This window comes from Ornithorhynchus anatinus, chromosome 4 (genome assembly GCF_004115215.2).
Source record: "Ornithorhynchus anatinus isolate Pmale09 chromosome 4, mOrnAna1.pri.v4, whole genome shotgun sequence".
NCBI classification, from domain to species: Eukaryota; Metazoa; Chordata; class Mammalia; order Monotremata; family Ornithorhynchidae; genus Ornithorhynchus; species Ornithorhynchus anatinus.
In genome coordinates, this window is record NC_041731.1 from 70,546,991 (window position 1) to 70,568,226 (window position 21,236).

General features: G+C 41.9%; 1 protein-coding gene across 1 annotated transcript in view; it reads left to right on the top strand.

Moving 5' to 3' along the window:
* PKHD1L1 (PKHD1 like 1) overlaps positions 1–21,236 on the top strand; it is a 163,549-nt gene that overhangs the window by 134,529 nt on the left and 7,784 nt on the right. Inside the window, 9 exon segments of the mRNA XM_029063819.2 lie at positions 2,738–2,903; positions 5,375–5,607; positions 8,258–8,425; positions 9,332–9,489; positions 10,202–10,337; positions 11,245–11,589; positions 12,257–12,408; positions 14,723–14,869; positions 15,921–16,074. Coding sequence (XP_028919652.1) covers positions 2,738–2,903; positions 5,375–5,607; positions 8,258–8,425; positions 9,332–9,489; positions 10,202–10,337; positions 11,245–11,589; positions 12,257–12,408; positions 14,723–14,869; positions 15,921–16,074 — 1,659 coding nt within the window.

Consider the following 21,236-nt stretch of genomic DNA (forward strand, 5'->3'; position numbering starts at 1 on the left):
CGTGGATGGCACGACCATCCTTCCCGTCTCTCAGGCGCGCAATCTCGGTGTCATCCTTGACTCGTCTCTCTCGTTCACCCCACACATCCTATCCGTTACCAAGACCTGCCGGTTTCACCTTTACAATATTGCCAAGATCCGCCCTTTCCTCTCGACCCAAACGGCTACCTTACTATTACGGGCTCTCGTTATATCCCGGCTAGACTGTGTCAGCCTTCTCTCTGACCTCCCTTCCTCCTCTCTCGCCCCGCTCCAGTCTATTCTTCACTCCGCTGCCCGGCTCATCTTCCTGCAGAAACGATCTGGGCCTGTCACTCCCCTTCTTAAACAACTCCAGTGGTTGCCTATCAACCTCCTCTCCAAACAAAAACTCCTCACTCTAGGCTTCAAGGCTCTCCATCACCTTGCCCCTTCCTACCTCTCCTCCCTTCTCTCTTTCTACCGTCCACCCCGCACGCTCCGCTCCTCTGCCGCCCACCTCCTCGCCGTCCCTCGGTCTCGCCTATCCCACCGTCGACCCCTGGGGTCACGTCCTCCCGCGGTCCTGGAACGCCCTCCCTCCTCACCTCCGCCAAACTGATTCTCTTCCCCTCTTCAAAACCCTACTTAAAACTCACCTCCTCCAAGAGGCCTTCCCAGACTGAGCTCCTCTTCTCCCTCTACTCCCTCTACCACCCCCCTTCACCTCTCCGCAGCTAAACCCTCTTTTCCCCTTTCCCTCTGCTCCTCCCCCTCTCCCTTCCCATCCCCTCAGCACTATACTCGTTCTGCTCAACTGTATATATTTCATTACCCTATTTATTTTGTTAATTTTGTTAATGAAATGTACATCGCCTTGATTCTATTTGCCATTGTTTTTATGAGATATTCTTCCCCTTGACTCTATTTATTGCCATTGTTCTTGTCTGTCCGTCTCCCCCGATTAGACTCTAAGCCCGTCAAACGGCAGGGACTGTCTCTAACTGTTGCCGACTTGTTCATTCCAAGCGCTTAGTACAGTGCTCTGCACATAGCAAGCGCTCAATAAATACTATTGAATGAATGAATGAATGAATATTCCTTTGTATGGTTGTGGATGAGAAAGATTTCTTTCACCTTAAACATGCAAAGATAATTGATTGATTGATTTATATTGTAACTCTATTGTAACTCTAATATACTAGTTTTCATTGTAGAGAATAATAATGTTGGTATTTGTTAAGCGCTTCCTATATGCAGAGCACTGTTCTAAGCGCTGGGGTAGACACAGGGGAATCAGGTTGTCCCACGTGGGGCTCACAGTCTTCATCCCCATTTTACAGATGAGGTAACTGAGGCACAGAGAAGTGAAGTGACTTGCCCAAGGTCACACAGCAGACAAGTGGCAGAGCTGGGATTCGAACTCATGACCCCTGACTCCAAAGCCCGTGCTCTTTCCACTGAGCCACGAAGCAGCATGGCCTATTAGAGCATGGGCCTAGGAGTCAGAGGACCTGGGTCCTAATCCTAGCTCCATCGCTTGTCTGCAGGATGACCTTGGACCAAGTCACTTAACTTCTCTGGGCCTCAGTTACCTCATCTGTAAAATGGAGATTAATACCGTGAGCCCTATGTAGGGCAAGGACTCTGTCCAACCTGATTATCTTGTATATTCCCCAGGGCCTAGTACAGTGCCTAACACAGAGTATACACTTAACAAGTATCATTATTAATAATAATAATAATAATAATGTTGGTATTTGTTAAGCGCTTACTATGTGCCAAGCACTGTTCTAAGCGCTGGGGTAGACACAGGGGAATCAGGTTGTCCCACGTGGGGCTCACAGTCTTAATCCCCATTTTACAGATGAGGGAACTGAGGCACAGAGAAGTTAAGTGACTTGCCCAAAGTCACACAGCTGACAAGTGGCCGAGCCGGGATTCGAACCCATGAACTCTGACTCCAAAGCCCGTGCTCTTTCCACGGAGCCACGCTGCTTCTCTAAAAACAAACCAAACAAACAAAAAACTTGCCCATAATGATGAACAATACATTTCTATTCAAAACTACTCAGACCCCACTGTGCAGCAAAAAAAAAAAAAAAGCCACTACCTCCACAGCAACCGAGAAACCAATTCCTGAGCTGCCTGCTGGCATATGACCCAGTGATAGTAGAAATGGCCACCCCTTCACTTTAGAAAACAGAAGTGCAGTGTGGGCATCTGGGTGAGGGGAATACAGACTTAGGTACTTTTCATATTGCCATTAAATTGACTGAACAATAATTTACTACTTCAGGCCCAATTTCCCAAAAGAAACGTCCCTTCTAAATAATGATGATGATGGCATTTGTTAAGTGCCTACTATGTGTGAAGCACTGTTCTAAGGTGTGGGGTAGATACAAGATCATCAGGTTGGACAGAGTCCCTGTCCCACTTGGGGCTCACAATCTACATCCCCATTTTACAGATGAGGTCACTGAGGCACAGAGAAGTAAAGTGACTAGGCCAAGTTCACACAGTGGAAAAGTGGCAGAGCCGGGATTAGAACCAAGTCCTAAAAATTCATCCCTTTCATCTATACAGAGATTCCAACTCATGGGGACAGAATTTGGCTTTTGGTTCTCTTACTGCAAATCTTTCTGCTCCAATGCTGTAAAAGACAGGCTTCTACCTCAGAATTATGTGCCTATTTCCACATCTTTTAAAGCACTCCTTCAGTGGCTGTTTGTAATGGGGTTTTAATTGGATGGTTCCTGTTCCTATTGATTTTGTTTAGATACCACATTCGTTGGATTCAAGAATGTATGTTCTGGTGAAACTAATGTTATTTTTATGACAAACCCTTTGAATGAAGATTTACAGCATCCAATCCAGGTGACAAACATAAGGACGATTGACACGACTGAGCAGTCAAAAATATATATACATAGGCCTGATTTAAGGTAACACAACTCTGCCCATGTTGATAAATGTAGCTAAATATTATTTAAAATGTTCTTTCTACCATGAAGTATATGATCCCATCCCAGCCCACAAGGAGCTTTCCAGCAGACAGACACTAAAATAAATTACAAATTGTGAAAAGCAGCAGAGTTTAAAAATATGTATGTAAGGGGATTAAAGGTGGGGAAGAGGAATGACAACTGCCTGAATAACTTTGGTGGCTGCTTGGATGGAGAGGAAGGGTGGACTCTGAGAATGATGTGGAAGAACAACAATCATGAGTGCAGGGTTCGAAAGAGAGGAGGGGTCAAGAATAGTGCCAAGGTTATGGGTTTCAGAGATGGGGAAGATAGCGGTATGTAATCGTGTCTTGTCTTATGCCATCAAGTCGTTTCCAACCCATAGCAACACCACGGACACATCTCTCCCAAAACGCCCCACTCTCTATCTGCAATTGTTCTAGTAGTGTATCCATAGAGTTTTCTTCGTAAAAATACAGAAGTGGTTTACCATTGCCTCCTTCTGTGCAGTAAACTCGAGTCCCATCCTCAACTTTCTCCTGTGCCACTGCTGCCCAGCAGGGGTGAGTTTTGACCTGTAGCAGATTACCTTCCACTCGCTGGCCACTGCCCCAGCTAGGAATGGAATGGGTAGGCCTCTGCTGGACTCCCCCTCCCATAGCCAAGTTGGTAAAGTACTGGAAACTCTCCAGGTGCAACCCTGAGAGGGGAGTGTGTCAATTAAAATGGGAATATTTGGTGGAAGAGAAGATTTGCGAAGAAGGAGGATTTCAGTTTGGGATGTAGTGAGTGCACTGAGGTGCATGTAGCAGTGTACTGTAGACAGGAGGAAAATTAAAATTGGCTTGTCAGGAAGGTCACTATAGCCATGAGAATGGATGAGAAGCAGTGTGGCCTAAAGGAAAGAGCAAGGATCTGGGAGTCATGCGACCTGGGTTCGAATCCTGGCTCCACCACTTGTCTGCTGTGTGAACTTGCAAGTCATTTAACTTCTCTGTGCCTCAGTTCCCTCATCTGCAAAATGGAGCTTCAACACCTGCTCTCCCTACTACTTAGATTGTGAGCCCTATGTGGGACCTTGCTTATCTTGCATCTATCTTAACGCTTAGTACAGTGCTTAGCATACAAATACTACCATCATCATCATTATTATAAGATCCCCAAGAAAATGAGTGTAAAATGAGAAGAAACAGGGGGACCCAGAACAGTGCTCTGAGGGACATCTTCAGTTATTCATTCATTCAATAGTATTGAGCACTTACTATGGCAAAGCACTGTACTAAGCGCTTGTAATGTAAAAGTCAGCAACAGATAAAGACAATCCCTGCCCAGTGATGGGCTCACAGTCTAAATGGGGGAGACAAACAGCAAAGCAAAACAGAACAAAACAAAAACAAGACAACATCATCAAGATAAATAGAATCAAGGGTATATACACCTCATTAACAAAATAAATAGGGTAATAAATAACATATACAAATGAGCACAGTGCTGAGAGGAAGGGGGAGGAGCAGAGGGTGGGGGGAGGAAAAGGAAGGGGGAGAAAACCACCATTTTGGGTCATTTTCAGACCTATATGGAAATCCTCAGGGATTGTCAGACATCTGGACTGGGCAAATCTGGGGGACCTGATCCCCAAAATGTTGGGCCCAGTCCCCTCCTCCCACTGGTCAAGTGGATACCCACACATCAGCTATTTGCTTGAAGACTTGATCAGGAATCATCAAAGATTTTTCAAAATGGAAATATGAAGGGTTAGGGTATAAGTTAGGGAGTAGCAAGCAGAGAATAAGCTACTGAAAGAGATTGAGAAGGAGCATCAGAGTGTTTAGGAGACGAACCAGGAGAAGAAAGAAATGAGTCAGTAAAACCAAGGCTAAAAAGGGTTTACAGGAAAAAGGTATGGTCTGCAGTTTGGGAAGCAGTTGACAGATCAAGAAGAATGAGAATAGAATAGAGTCCATTAGATTTGGAAAGGAGGAGGTTATTAGTGATTTATGAGGGAGCAGTTTCAGTGAGGTAAATAGGCTGGAAGCCAGATTTTAAAGGGTCAAGAAGGGAGTCGGAGGAGAGGCAGTTGAAGCAATGAGAGTATACAACCCGTTCAAGGGATTTAGACAGAGATGGGGCCATAGCTAGAGAGGGTAGTGGGATCCTGGTGAGCACCTTCAAATATTCAATTAACACTAGATATATAGCTCACACTGCTGACATTTTAAGGAGCTCACAGAGACCAAAAACAATCTCTAGTTTATAAGCTCTTGGTGGGCAAGGATTGTGTCTACCAACTATATTATATTTTACTCGTGCTTGATTTTAGTTAAGTGCTCTACACACAGTAAGCACTCAATAGATACCATTGATGGACTGAAAACCTGGAGGAAATTCAGAATGCAAGGCAGTGAGAGAGAATATCACTAATAATCATTAATTTTGCTTTCTATGCCCAGTAAAGTAAATCCATCAGATTGTGTAGACATGGTTTGTGATGCCAAGAAGAAAGCTTTTCTTAAAGATACCGATGGCTCTTTCCTTGGAAGTGCTGGTTCAGTGATACCCCAAGCTGAATATGAATGGAATGGAAACAAACAATATGGAATTGGGGATTATCGAATTCCAAAAGTAATGCTCACATCCCTGAATGGCAGTCGAATACCTGTCCCTGACAAAGCACCAAATAAAGGTTTGAAGATACTTATTCTATTGTTAAATATCAATAATACAATGTAGTAATAATAAATGAAAAATTGGTATCTATTAAGCATTTACTATGTGCCAAGCACTTTGGTAGGTGCTGATAATCAAGCAAGATAATCAGATTGGACACTGTCCCTGTGCCACTCTTATATCCCTTTTTTAGTAATGGAAAAAAGCTCAAGCAATACTGTGCATTATCCTTCCTTTGATTTATTTAATGTTTCTAAATTAGTAGATGACTCAAAAGACAAGAAAATTTAGTAAGAAAGGAGAAGAAAATCTGCAATGGTGCACAAACTGATGAAATGTCCATTTCCAATACAATCTGGAAAACACACCAAGTGTGTTTTCAAAAGACTCTCAAAGATGATTATATAGGGACTGTGTGCTGCAGTTTGTTGTGTCCCAGTGTGGTGATCTTTCTTGGAAGGGGTAGGGTGAAATTGAAAAGGCCTCTCATGGATGAAAGGAAGATCTGAGCTTGGGAGTATGTCTTGGGGTGTGAATTCCAACAGATATCTCTGAACTCAAAATTTGTCCTGGGTCAGGATAGGGAATTAATTCACTTGGTGAATTTGGCATCTCAGAGTAAACGCTTGACACAAAGATAAAGATTATAAGATAAAGAGACGATAGTATTCATAAGCGGTGTCCCAGAGAAGTGCATTGATGGGAAGATGTATTCCCTTGTATCTTTTTTTCCACATTACTAAGTTTTTACCATGGTCAGTCTTAAATAGCAACACTGAAGAATTTTATTTACTATGAAAGAGAGAATCCCAGGGTTTTCTTCCTGTCTTTAAAGGCAGCACTTTTATTCTGATAGTTCCTTTAGAGTATTGGCCCAGAAGGAGGATTTCCACTTAATGCTCTCCCAGCAGGATTCCTGCCTTTAGTCTAGTGTTTTAGAAAATGCTGAAATTGTTTTGTAAGAGCCAATGCACTTTCAGTTAATTTAGCTTAAGTCTTCTCTCTTCAGTGGTAAACAAATTATTTAAATTAATATATGTCTCCCACTCTAGGATGTAAGTCCATTGTGGGCAAAGAATGTGTCTGCCAACTCTGTTGTCTTGTGCTCTCCCAAGTGCTTAGCACAGTGCTGTGCACATAGTAAGAGCTAAATAAATTCATTCAACAGTATTTATTGAGCGCTTACTATGTGCAGAGCACTGTACTAAGTGCTTGGAATGTACAATTTGGCAACTGATAGAGACAATACCTGCCCATTGACGGGCTTACAGTCTAATCAGGGGAGACAGACAGCAGAGCAAAACAGAACAAAACAAAAACAAGACAACATTATCACGATAAATACAATCAAGAGGATGTACACCTCATTAAATATCACTGATGATGAAGATGGTAAATAATGAGTGGTTGTAAAACTGTACAGGCTTCCAGAGTTAGTGTGGTCTAGTAAAAAGAGCACAGAACTGGGTGTCAGGAGACCTAGTCTTTATTCAGCCCCCTACTCCCATCTTCTAGGTGACCTTGGACAAATCACTTAACCTCCCTGTGCCTCAGATTCCTTACCTGTAAAATGGGGGCAAGAACATGATTCCTCCTCCTACCAACAGGAATGTTGTAAGGACATAGTGAGATGGCTAATATGAGAGAGCTTTGGAAAAATAAGAAACAGATGATTGTGATCATTATTATTGTTTACACAGAAGTGGGAGAATATCTTTCCACTCTTATACACATCTCATGGAAGTATAAAAGGGAAGTGACTTATGGGTGGTTACAGATATGGTCCCTGTCCATGGAAATAGACTGAGGTTGATGTGACTCAAGAACATATTGGATTCAACCTTCTCCTTCAGATTGTTATGGGCAGGGATTGTGTCTCCTTATTCTACTGTATTGTATATTGTAGTCTCCCAAGAATTTTGTACAGTGTGCTGCACATAGTAAGTGCTCAATAAATGCCATTAATTCACTAATTGGTTGAATCAGGCGTAAGGGGGAAAGAAAGTTTTTTGTAGATTTGGGAGACACAGTGTTGTATCCCCATGACCTGCAGAGGAAGAATCAAGCCCCCTAAGAAGAGGGGAATGTCCAGTCTACTATAGAAAGCAAAACGAGTAAAGGAATTTAGATCCTACTGAATGAATCAACATAGAGGGCTTGATTTTATCTTTAGACAAACACATTTATAGTTGTATCTACCTATATGCCTCTCAGCCAATTAGCCCATTAAGAGCCTGTAAGCTCCTTGTGGATATCGAATGGTTTCTACCAACTCTATTGTGTTGTGCTTGGGAGAGTGTTGTACACACAGTAATTGCTCAATACATTTAATTGGTTGACTGATGCCTAGTTGGGTGATCCTTGCCTCAGCATAGTAAACCAGAGGGGATTCTGCTTAGGGCTGCCACTGTCTGCTTAATCTGAGAGATGCATCTAGAAATGATTATTTTGTCCTGGAAAGTCCTGAAATTGTACATGAATTTCCAACACCAAAGATTCAACTTCTAAATCCCCATCAATTTCACCTGAAATTTCTCCACTGAAATATTTCTAAATTAGACCCAAGAGAAATGACATCCCCCAAAGTGGAAAATTAGTGACCTTTTCTTAACAATCATTTCATCCTTTCAAAAATGTTCTAGTCAACAATTTTGTGTGTGTTTTAGGGGTCATTCGAGATTCTTTTTGTAAGTATGTACAAGAGTGGCAAAGCTATCGATGTTTTGGAATGGATTATGCAATGCTGGTCATTGAAAGCCTGGACTCTGATACAGAAATACGAAGAATTTCACCCATGGCTATTCTTGGTGATGGCTATGTTGACCTTATTAATGGTAAGGATTTCAATGAAAAGAGAGAAAGGACCTAAAATGATTTATTTGACTGTCGAATTGAGATATTTTATATCTTATCTCCACATTCCAGTAATTCAGGTTTCTCTACTGTTCATTTCTATTGTGCAAATAAGATGAAATTTCATCCTGCTGTTAGTTTTGGAGAGCTAGGAGACCCAACTCCAAGTCGGCAGAAATACATATATATATTCTAGACATTTTCCTGCTAATTACTCCAATAATGAAAATAAGGTAACCAAACAATTACTTCCTGCTGAGAAAAAAATGTGGCAAACCAACGATACTTATTCGAGTATCTCCAAATCATGTTCCTCACCCAGTATTTCCAGAACATGTCCCCATGTAGACTGCTATGATGGGACATACCTAATCTTTGGGACCCGCAGTTAGCATCCCTGGACAAGGTCTTGGTCCAGGTGAGGCTGAGGCCTGGCCCCCATCTGGATAACATCTATTAGGATATTGATGGTCAGGGTTGGGGAACGGTGGAGAAGGAAGTTGTCTGGCCAGAGGAGTTCAACTCTGGTGCTCAGACCAGAGTTAAGATTGGACTCATCCATCCAATTCAGAATCAGCAGCCTGGAGTGGCCCCAGGGCTCTCCAAAGATATTAGCCAAGGGTCTGGGGACTAGGGAGAGTGACCCAGACCCTGGGATATGGAGGGTCCTGTGGCTCATGACATGCACAGGGATTCCCCGAGTGGGACCCAGAACATTCAGCTAATTATATTTAGATTTCGCCTTTCCTTGATTGAAACAGGTGCCCTTTTAAGGGCTTGGGAGAGGGAGTTCACTATATAAATGCTACTTTCAGGAAAGATTTGCAATTTACTTCAAGTAGAAAATAACTATATTGAAGGTACCATCTCTTCTGTTCTGATGTTAGGTCCACAGGATCATGGTTGGTGTTCAGGATATACATGTCAAAGGAGACTGTCCCTGTTTCATAGCATCGTGGCTCTGAACAAGTCTTATGAAATTTATTTCACTGGCACCAGCCCTCAGAACCTCCGATTACTCTTGCTTAATGTTGAGGACAATGAGGTAAAACAAGAATTAGTCTGATTTTCCCCCAAATTCTAACTACTTTTAGCCCTGTCAACTTCTCACTAGAGCACTCAGAGAAAAGGGAACCTAGCAGTGAGAGAGCAGGAAGATGTAGGAAGGGGTGGAAGTAATGGAGGGATATGGTAGGAGGTCTGGAGAGTGGAAGCCAGGAGGGTTTTGTAAAAGGGAGAAAGTGACTGTCCAGGGAAGAGCATGTTTAGAGAAGTGTGTTAGCATTGTCCAAAGAAGAGGAAAACCATTTTCAGAGGGAAAGTGAAGTCATACTTTTCTGTCTCTTTCAGTCTATCTCTTTCTCTCTCTTTATCTCTTTATTTATCCTCTAAGCTGGTGGAATCTGTTTTGCTGGAAGTTGCTTCCTCAGGGAATTGAGACTTTTCTGAGCGGAAAATGTTTTTCCTGGAGGGAGCAATTACCAAGAGGAGGGTAGAAGTGGAGCATAACTTGGAAAGATGACTTTGAAGGCAAAAAACCCTCTAAAAAGAAGAAAAGAAATTATTTTAGATGCAGTATAATAATTTCCTTTTAGAACTGTGGCTTGGCTTCCCGAAACACATCACTTGGTTTCTTTTAGACCCTAGTTGTTGGGTGGGTGAGGTGATCGACGCTCATTAGTGGCAGGGCATAGCATATTTGTATTTTCAGATTCCCATCTAAAAGAAACAAATGTTGAGTCATTTGTCTTTTACAGGCTGTTCAAGTGGCAATTTTTTTCTCCACACTTCAGCGTTTGGATGTGTATGTGAACAATTCACTTGTTTGCCCAGAAAATACAGTGTGGAGCCCTCAGCAGAAAGACTGTAAATTCAATCCATGTAGGTATACAGGTATGAAATCAACAATTTAGTCATCAACCATGAGGCCTCCTGGCTGAAGATGACATTAATTGATTGAATGACCTGAATGAATTGTTCTGCACACAGAGATCTCTGACTTCTTCTTTCCATTTAGCAACTTTTTGTGATATAGGTAAAACTTTCAAATTCTATATGTATTGGTCTCCAATATGTCGTACAGGACAATTCAGAGAATAGCAGAGCCTGCTGTTGAATCAGCTCACACAGATATTCAGTTCAATAGTCACAAACCAGATTCATTCATTCATTTATTCATTCATTCACTCAATCATATTTATTAAGCCCTTACTGTGTGCAGAGCACTGTACTATGTGCTTGGGAGAGTAAAGTATAACAATAGACACACACATTCTCTGTCCACAACAAGTTTACAGTCTAATCTACCCACAGTGAGCCTATAAACCACATCTGTTTTGTACCGGATAGATTTAATAAACTATCAAATGACTAAGTGAATGTAAGGAAAATTCAGAGTATATTTTCAAAGAAAACTTGTTCTTTACTTGTTCATGGTCCTCAGACTTGTATTCAAATCCAGGCAGTGTTTTTTCCTCAATAGAAACAGTGCTGGTGACATTTTTGACCTCAAGTATCTATTTAAAAATTCAGATCATCTCCACAAAAGAAAGTCTGGTGTTCATTTAAAATTTAACGATATGAAAGATTAATCTAATTGGATGAGGCAAAATTTAGGGGGGATTTTTCTAGTGCACACTTCATTTTAAATAATTTTCAACCTCAGTGACAATAGCAACCACTGCATCATGATGTACTTTGGTAGAGTTGATGTATTAGTTTATAAAACATAGTTATATCATATTCCAATTAGAAGAATGGATGAACTACTTTGACCTGCTCTATTTTGGCTCTTTTTTAGGGCATCTTCTTCCCAAGCTGAGGTCCGCCATCCCCGGTGAAAACTACTTTGATAGAACTTCTCAAATGCTCTACCTTCTGGTGAAAGGGTCCACTCCTGTGGAAATCCACACCACTGTGGTTCTCTTCATTTCTTTCAACTTACCAGAAATGCTAGATGATGATTTTTACAACTCCAACTCCCTGGTTCAAAATCTTGCCTCCTTTCTGAAGATATCACCTGAAAAAATCCGAATCACCAGAATAATTAGAGAGCAGAGTCGGCGCAGGAAGAGATCAACAAAACTTGTCATTGAACTGCAAATTGGAGATCCACCCTCGCAGTCAACAATCAACCGCACAGGAGGTAAGGGCTACTAAGAGTCTGTGTTATGTCCGAGCGAGCACACACCCAAGAGGGCCTCTCAATAGCAATCTAAGGGTAGATTAGAGTTACTTTCCTTAGGTAAGTCACAATTCATATTCAACAAACGTGAAGGAATTCAAAGATCATTTCAGTGTGGCCTAGCAGAAAGATGATGACTCTGGAGTCTGGAGGTCAGGGTTCTAATCCTGACTCTGCCATTTATCTGCTGTGTGGTCATAGGCAAACCACTTGGCTTTTCTGTGTTGCAGTGTCTTTATCTGTTAAAATGGGGAAAGATCCCTGTTCTCCCACCACACAGAATGTGAGCCCCTTGTGGGACAGGAACTGTGTAAGAGTAAGATAATAGATAAAAGTGATTATAAACAAGTAAATTCGGAATTTTGCCCTTCCTCTAGCTACCCCAAAATGTATATAATTTAGCAGCAGCAACTAAATTGTGTTCTTTTCTAGATGTATTTTATTAAAGGGTAATATTTTTCCACACCATGGCTGAAACTTCAGTACAGTTACATAGTCTTATGCAATTGGGAAGATGATGAGGAGGAAATTGTGTGGGTAATTGAATCGAAATATCACACACTCTATTTTTTCTGCACTCTTTACCCTGTATTTTGCAATTATAGTCAAGGTTGCTGTTTGTTCTCAGGTCAGCTGCAATTCTCCGAACTTGAGGAAATCACTGATCGTCTTGGACAGGCTGTAATCTTGGGAAAAATTGGTACAGTTCTAGGATTTAATGTCTCTTCCCTGTCAATTTCCAGTCCTGTTCCTCCTTCAAGTGATTCTAGTTGGATTAAGGTAGGAGTTGAAAACAAAAAAGGACATTCCAGCTACTTTTATAAATTGTTATTTATTCTTCCCCTACTCTCCTGAATGACACATATAAATTTGATGGATAAGTGAATTCTTTTTTATTGTCAACGTTATTTGTAGAGTTGTTGAAAATATTATTGATTGGTAATTGTAGCTCCTTGTAGGCAGGGATCATATCTACCAATTCTATTGGTACTGTACTTGCCCAAGTGCTTAGTACAGCGCTCTGCACACAGTAAGTATTCAATAAATGGCATCGATTATTTGTTTTGTTTGTTTTTGTAATGATCTCTGTTAAACACTTACTATGTGCCAGGCAGTGTACTAAGCGCTGGAGTAGATAAAAATCAGATTGGACACAGTCCAAGTCCCACGTGGGGCTCACAATCTTAATCCCCATTTTAAAGTTGCGGTAACTGAATCACAGAGAAATGAAGTGACTTGCCCAAAGTCACACAGTAAAGTGGCAGAGCTGGGATTAGTACCCAGGTCCTTCTGACTCCTAAGCCCGTGCTCTATCCACTAGGCCATGTTGCTTCTCTACTTGATTGATTGCCCAGCAATGGAGTAGTTCTGATGGTTGGCCTGGCTGACCCAAACAGGGGTGTAACAGGACCACCACGGATGGAGGACTGTCCCTTTCCTGGATTTTCCTCTCCTCTGAGTAGTTATTTTCCTGCTGGAGCCAATAAATAGTTGATTGATACCTATGGAAGTTGTGACTGGCTCCCTATGTGGATGGTATTCATCAACTTCCTGCCCCAGTTGTTTTGGGGAGGAGGCTGATTTGGGGCGGCAGTCCCTCTAACTTCTGAGTTTCTCCCTCTGTCTTGAGAAATGGGACTATCCAGAATGGCCAAAAATGGCTGGGGGTGAGTGGGGGGACCTACCACTAAGATATGAAAAGTTATGGTTTATAGAAACAAGACAGCACTACTGCTAATAGGGGAAAAAAATAAGACCTTGGAGAAACTGAGAGGCTCGATTTTACAGAGAATACATATTAACTCCCTGTGGAGGGGACAACTGGGAAAAGAGAGAAAAAAGAGGGACAGGAGGTCATGGAGATGAGGAATCATTGACAGGGAGGAGCCACCGTGGCTGCTAGGATCAGGACAGAGGAAAAAGAGTTGAATGTATAAGCTGGAAAAGTCACCAGTGTCATTCTGCTATTGATATCAATCCTCAGGTAGCCCTAGTAGGATTCAGGAATATTATCAGCTTTAACAAGCAGTGTGGCCTAGTTGAGAGAGCATGGGCCTGGGAGTCAGAGGACCTGAGTTCTAATCCCAGCTCCACCTTGGGCAAATCACTTAACTTTTCTGTACCTCAGTTTCCTCATCTATAGAGTGGGGAACAAATACCTGTTCTCCCTTCTACTTAGACTGTGAGCCCCATGTGAGACCTGATTGCCTTGTCTCTACCCCAGCATTTAGTATAGTGCTTGGCACACAGTAATCACTTAAGAAATATAATTATAATAATTATTGTAATTATTGTTGTTAGTAGTTGACTGTAAGCTCACAGTGGGAAGGGAATGGGTGTGTTATATGGTTATTCTGTCCTCTCTCTAGTGCTTAGTTCAGTGCTTTGCACATAGTAAGGGCTCAATAAATATGATTGAATAGTAGTAATAGTGGTAGTAATAATATGTTGCTTTCTTAATAATAGTGATGGTATTTGTTAAGAGCTTACTATGTGCAAAGCACTGTTCTAAGTGCTGGGGGGATATAAGGTGAACAGGTTGTCCCAAATGGGGCCAGTCCTTAATCCTCATTCAGTTGAGGTAACTGAGGCCCAGAGAAGTTAAGTGACTTGCCCAAAGTCACACAACTGACAAGCAGCAGATCCAGGATTAGAACACATAACCTCTGACTCCTAAGCCCGGGCTCTTTCCACTGAGCCACACTTTCTTCACTCTGGCCCAATGAGAGCCGGAGTAGGTTCTGGTGTTGAGGACTGGATCTCCCTGTTGCAGGATTTGAACCAAGATGGAAACCCAGGGACAAGACCTCTGAGGAGAAGGGGGACTCAGCTGACTGAGTAGCAGACATTCATCAGTATTTGATGTGATGTCCATAGGGTTACTCCAAAAGAATACAAGTCTTAAAGGTGCTCTTGTTTTGTTGTTCAAACAGAACACTCCAGAACTAATTCCTCTTTATTTTTAGGGATCTGGAAGCGATACTGTTACAGAATTAAATCTTTGTCAATGGATAGTATTACCCCTAGGTTAACACAGATGGGGTTTCAGTTTGGAATGTGATGAAGGACATTTATTACACATTTTCTCTTTCAGATGACTGCACGACCAGTTGAAAGGTCTCAATTCCCTGTAAACTATTTGGCTTTCATATCGTCACTCTTGGTGATTACCCAACCAGCTGCAGGACAGCAAGGACTACCATTTTCCCAGCAGCCTTCAATAAAAGCAGTGGATTCCCATGTAAGTCACCTCTTAGAACTGTGCTCAGAATATGGGGAAGAGGGGCAATTCCAATTGTTCAAGTCCTATGCAAACCTTGGCAAAAACTGTATTAAAGAGGAATGAAAAGTCAGATCTTGTAAATAAATGCTGTCAAACGGGACTAGTTAGTAGATTAACAGCTCCTCTCCCTTCCTGTGATACTGATTATTATTATCTGCCTCAATCCCTCACACCTGTAGAGGCAGTTTTACTCCTGTTTAGTTGGTTGACCTGACCCAGTTTGCCCAAAAAGGTGATCACTCTAGGCTAGAGGCAAGTTTTTCCACAGATTAGGAGCTGAGGCAAGTACAGATTTCTCCTGCCCACCTCGGTGTTGATTCCAAATAGGACTTGTGGTGTGTGAAACCTGAGTTTAATGGAATAGAGGGGATAAGGCCTACCCAGGTTTCTTTACATCAGAGATATTTTGAGAAAGTTTGTGGAAAGCAATAGAAAAAAAAACACCACTCCAAACATGCTAACCTTACTATCTTAAACCCTGGAATCTAGTGTGCTTTTCCTCACTGTATTAAGATTACTGGAGAAAGAGAACTTTAGGCAGTTACAGTTCAGTTTCCTGTGTAATGCTGTTGATTCGGCTATCTGTTGCTGAATTGTACATTCCAAGTGCTTAGTACAGTGCTCTGCACATAGTAAGTGCTCAATAAATACTACTGAATGAATGAATGACTGCTAATGAGGTACTGATAGTGGTAAAACTGATAGTACCACGCTGCATGGCATGAAATAATGAAAGTAATTATCAAGATAAATAAAATGCAAATGACTGTATAACTAAGAAACTAGAATTCGTTGTAGGAGATCATGGGACCTTGGTGTTTTTATTATAAAATCTAAGCTTGAATAAAGTAGTATCATGTCTTTTGTCCAGTTCTATTTCAGAAAGAAGTATGCCTCACTGTGTGGATTTGAATAATTCAAAAGAATCCTATTTTTATATGTGTGAGAGTGTGTGTGGCCAGAGAAAGATTTAGTCATGCTAACCACTGGAACTTGTTTCATCCCTCAGGGAAACTGTGTATCAGTAGGTATCACTTCAATGACTTTAAAAGCTGTTTTCAAGGACATCAACAATAACCAAATCAGTGGACTTCGAGGAAATACAACGGTGCCGTTTAACAGTTGTTGGGCCAATTACACTGACCTCAGTCTTACTAAAACTGGTAAGGATTTGCAGTTCCAAACAGATTTAAACATTTCAGTATACAAACAGCATAATAATAAAAAATGTTTTAATTGAAGTACACTTCAGTGTGTAAAGCTACAAAACCGCTTACTATTGAGAAAAAGCAGCTGTGCCAGAGTTCAGGAGCCCTCACATTTATGACATGATTTATTCCTCAAAATCTGTCTTGAGTCAAAGTACTCTTATTTAAAGCATTTTGACTTAAGACCCATTATAAGGCAGAACCAATAGTGCAGTGTTAGAGTGGGGGATTTGTTCCTCAACTGAGGTCAGAGACTTTTCACCAAAATTATCCAGAATCGTATACTCCCTTACAAATGAGTAATATGGCTACCTTAATAAAAATTATTATTGTTATTATTATTATTAGGGTATTTGATAAGTGCTTACTACGTGCCAAGCACTGTTCTAGACACTGAGGTAGATGTAATAATAATAATAAGGGTATTTGTTAAGCATTTACTATATGCCAAGCACTGTTCTAAGCGCTGAGGTAAATACAAGATGATCAGGTTGTCCCATGTGGGATACAAGGTGATCAGGTTGTCCCAAGTGGAGCTCACAGTCTCAATCCCCATTTTACAGATGAGGTACCTGAGACCCAGAAAAGTGAAGTCATATAGCAGACAAGTGGTGGAGTCGGGATTAGAACTCACGACCTCTAGCTCCCAAGCCCATGCTCTTGCCACTAGGCCATGCTGCTTCTCATAAGTTGTGCCGCTTATGATAAGTCATGCTGCTTCTGATAAGTTAATCAGGTTGGACACAACCCCAATCCCACATGGGCCTCCCACTCTTATTCCAATTTTTTCTTATGCCATCGAGTTGTTTCCATCCCATAGCAACACCATAGATACATCTCTCCCAGAACACTCCTCTCTCCACCTGCAATTGTTCTGGTAGTGTATCTCTAGAGTTTTCTTGGTAAAAATACAGAAGTGCTTTACCATTGCCTCCTTCCACACAGTAAACTTTAGCCTCCACCCTCGACTCTCTCCCATGCCGCTGGGGCCCAACACTGGTGAATTTTGACTTGTAGCAGATTGCCTGCCATTTGCTAACCACTGCACAAGCTAGGAATGGAATGGACAGGTCTCTGCTTGACTCTCCCTCCTGTAGCCGAGACTGGTAGAGGACTGGAAACTCTCCAGCTGAGACCCTGAGAAGGGATCCCCATTCTGCAGATGAGGTAACTCAGGAACAGAAAAGTTAAGTGACTTCCCCAAGGTCACGTAGCAGTCATGTGGCAGAGCCGGGATTAGAACCCCGGTCTTTCTGATTTCCAGGCCAGGGATCTATCCACTATGTCTGAGTTGGAAATATTCTGTGGAAAGATAGCTGACATTCACGTAGTCTATTGTAAAATGGAGGTATCAATTTCTCTTTTAGCTCTGATTGGTGATTTTACGTAGTCTAATGTAAAATGTTCATATCATTTTTTTCAGTTAGCTCTGACTGGTGATTGAGTAATCCCCTCCCCACCCCTGCCCCCAGCCTCGCCTCTCCATCTCCTTGAAACTTTTATACCAGTCTCTCCAAACACTGTGGCTTCTAAAAGTGTTTCCCCATTTTGCCTTGGCCCTCTAAAACCCACCATCTCCTCTGGAACTAGTGTCCTAAAGGTGGCTAGTGCTGCAAAGCTGAAACCAGTATGTTGTAAAGTTAAAAAGGGAATCTATATGGTAGACACTACAGAAAACAGCTGTCTCTTGATAGTAAATTATAGGATTAGAAAGCACAGCTCTTTCTGCCTATAAAGTTATCATGCATTTCTTTTTTTTATGGGAAGTAGTGTGCCCTAATGGGAAGAGCATGAGCCTGGGAGTCAGAGGAATGGGGGAAAGTCATGTGACTTCTTCGTGCCTCATGTCATTCATCTGCAAAATGGGGATCGAATACCTGTTCTCCCTCCTACTTAGATTATGAGCCCATTCGGGACTGTATTATCTTTCATCTACCCCAACACTTAGTGCTTGACGCTTAGTAAGCAACCAACAAATACCAAAATTATTACGTGCCAGGCATTGTACTAAGCACTGGGGAAGGTACAAGATAATCAGATTGGACACAGTCCCCGACTGACATGGGTCTCAGAGTCTAAATTGAAGTGGGAGGGAAAACAGGTATTGAATTCCCATTTTACAGATGAGGAAACTAAGGCACAGAGAAGTAAAATAACTTGCCCAAAGTCACACAGCAGGCAAGTAATGGAGATGGGATTACAACCCAAAGCCATACTCTTTCCACTAGGCCACAATGCTTCCCGCAACTGTGTATTACTGCATTGAGAAGCAGTGTGGACTAATGGACAGGGCATGGGCCTGGGAGTCAGAGGACCTGGGTTCTAATCCTGGCTCTGCCTCTTGCTTGTTATATACCCTTGGGCAAGCCACTTAACTTCTTTATGCCTTAGTTTCCTCATCTGTTTAATGGGAATTCAATACCTGTTCTCCTTCCCACTTAGACCATAGCCCAATTTGGGACAGTCTATGTGTCTGACTAGGTGATCTTGCATCTACTCCAATGTTTAGTACCGCGCCACAGTTACCACATTATAAATAAGTCCAGGAAAGCATAATAATCACTTTGCTGGACAATGTGTTAAGTGACACTGTAGTGGCCCAAGAGTGTGAAAGTGACTTCCCAGATACCTCAGTTTAGAGTTGCCAACCATCTGTAAATCTACAGATGGAGTTTATAAATGAGTTGGAATTGGCCAGGTCCATAAAGGCTGTAAAAATTGTGTCCCAGGCAGCAGCTGTACCAGTGGAGCAGCAGAGGGAATCCCAGGATCGTCATCGTTTTCCCAGCCATTCCACCCTACCCTCTGCCTCATTAAAGCTGCAGATCACTGTGCTAAGCACTTGAGAGAGCAGAAGATCAAAATAGAATATTTGCTGCAAATAGTAATGCTTAATAGTGTGTTAAATTTATACAGTGGTCATTTTTCTAATTTGCTTTCACAACAATTACCTATTTTATCCTCACAACATTTATGTGAGGTGAAGAGAAATAGATATTCCCATTTTGCAGAGAAGAAAATTGAGGTATAGAGGGAGATAGAATCACTTGCCCAAGATCACGTAGCAGGACAGTGGTAGACCTGGCACTAGAAACCAGATTTTTGACTTCTAGACCCGTGTTAATAATCATAATTATGTCATTTATTAAATACTTAGTGTCCCAAAGCACAAAGCTAAGCCCTGAGGTAAGATGAGATCTTCAGATCAGACACGGTTTCTTCCTGTCATGTAACTTACAATCTGAGAGGAGGGAAAGCAGATATCTTGCTCCCCATTTTACAGATGAGGAAAGTGGGATACAGAGAAATTAAATGACTTAGCCAGGGTCACACAGGAGGCCAGGGTTAGAACTATGACTAATAATAATAATGATGGTATTTGTTAAGTGCTTACTATGTGCCAAGCACTGTTCTGAGCACTGGAGTAGATACAAGGTGATCAGGTTGTCCCATGTGGGGCTCATAATCTTAATCTCCATTTTACAAATGAGGGAATTGAGGCACAGAGAAGGTAAGTGACTTGCCAAAGATCACACAGCAGACAAGTGGTGGAGCTGGAATTAGAACCCACGACTTCTGACTCCCAAGCCTGGGGTCTTACCACTAAGCCATGCTGCTTTTCTAAGCAGACTAGACCTGAGTCTTCTGACCCCCAGAGTAATGTTTTTCCACCAAGCAACAGACCAAGATGACACCAGGAAATATAACATTTACATTTACATTTAACATTTCATTTAAATAATCACATTTTGCTTTATTTCCTACACTTTTTATGACCAATACATGTATGGAAAGTAAGGGTGGAAAGGGAAGAGATGTGGAGAATTAGGAGGGAAAAGAAAGAAGAGGAGAAAGGGTATAATGGTCTTTTAAGAATAGCAGAGGATTGTTGGGGAGTAAGGTGTGTTAAGGGATAAATTAACAATAGGGGAACAAGGAAGGAATGAGGTGATGGTAGGATGATGTGATGGAGGGTGTGTTTAAGAGAAGCAGCGTGGTTTAGTGGAAAGAGCCTGACCTTGGGAGTCAGAGGTTGTGGGTTCTAATCCTGGCTCTGCCACTGATCAGCTGTGTGACTTTGGGCAATCACTTGACTTCTCTGTGCCTCAGTTACCTCACTGTAAAATGGAGATTAAGACTGTGAGACCCACATGAGACAACTTGATTACCTTGTATCTACCCCAGCACTTAGAACAGTGCTTAGCACATAGCAAGTGCTTAACAAATACCAACATTATTATTATTACCTTGTATCTACCCCAGCGCTTAGAGTGCTCGGGGCATAGTAAGTGCTTAACAAATTCCATTATTATTATTATTATTATTATTGAGAATCACTTCAAGGAGTGGCTTCATCATGATCTGTCAATCTAAAAGATGGCTGCCACCATCTGAGCATAAAGAGCAATGGTTAGCATATGTGTCTATCTAAATGTTGGGTGTAAAATATATGCTCCTAGCCCAGAGAGGGCTGGCTTGTGTTACCTCCAACCAGCTTGGGTCACAGGACTGTCATGCTGGGTGATCATTACTGAAGGGATCACGGCTTACAACAGATCCTCTTTATCCCTAGGCTGTAAATTTGTAATGGGCATAGAATGTATCCGCTATTTCTGCGATATTGTAAAATAAAATTGTGGTATTTGTTAAGCGCTTACTATGTGCAAAGCACTGTTCTAAGCACTGGGGAATACAAGGTGAACAGGTTGTCCCACGTAGGGCTCACAGTTTTAATCCCCATTTGACAGATGAGGTAACTGAGGCCCAGAGAAGTTAAGTGACTTGCCCAAGGTCACAGCTGACTAGCGGCAGAGCCGGGATTAGAACCCGTGACCTCTGACTCCCAAGACCACGCTCTTTCCACTGAGCCATGCTGCTTCAATCAAATGTATTTATTGGACGCTTACTGTGTGCCGAGCACTGTACTAAGTCCTTGGGAGAATACACTGTAACAAGTTGGTAGAGCCGTTCCCTGCTCCCATTGAGCTTACAGTCTAGAAGGGGAGACAGACGTTAATATAAATAAATTAATTATGGCTATGTACATAAATGCTGTGGGGCTGAGGGAGAAGTGAATAAAGGGAGCAAGTCCAAGGGCCAGGGTGATGCAGAAGGGA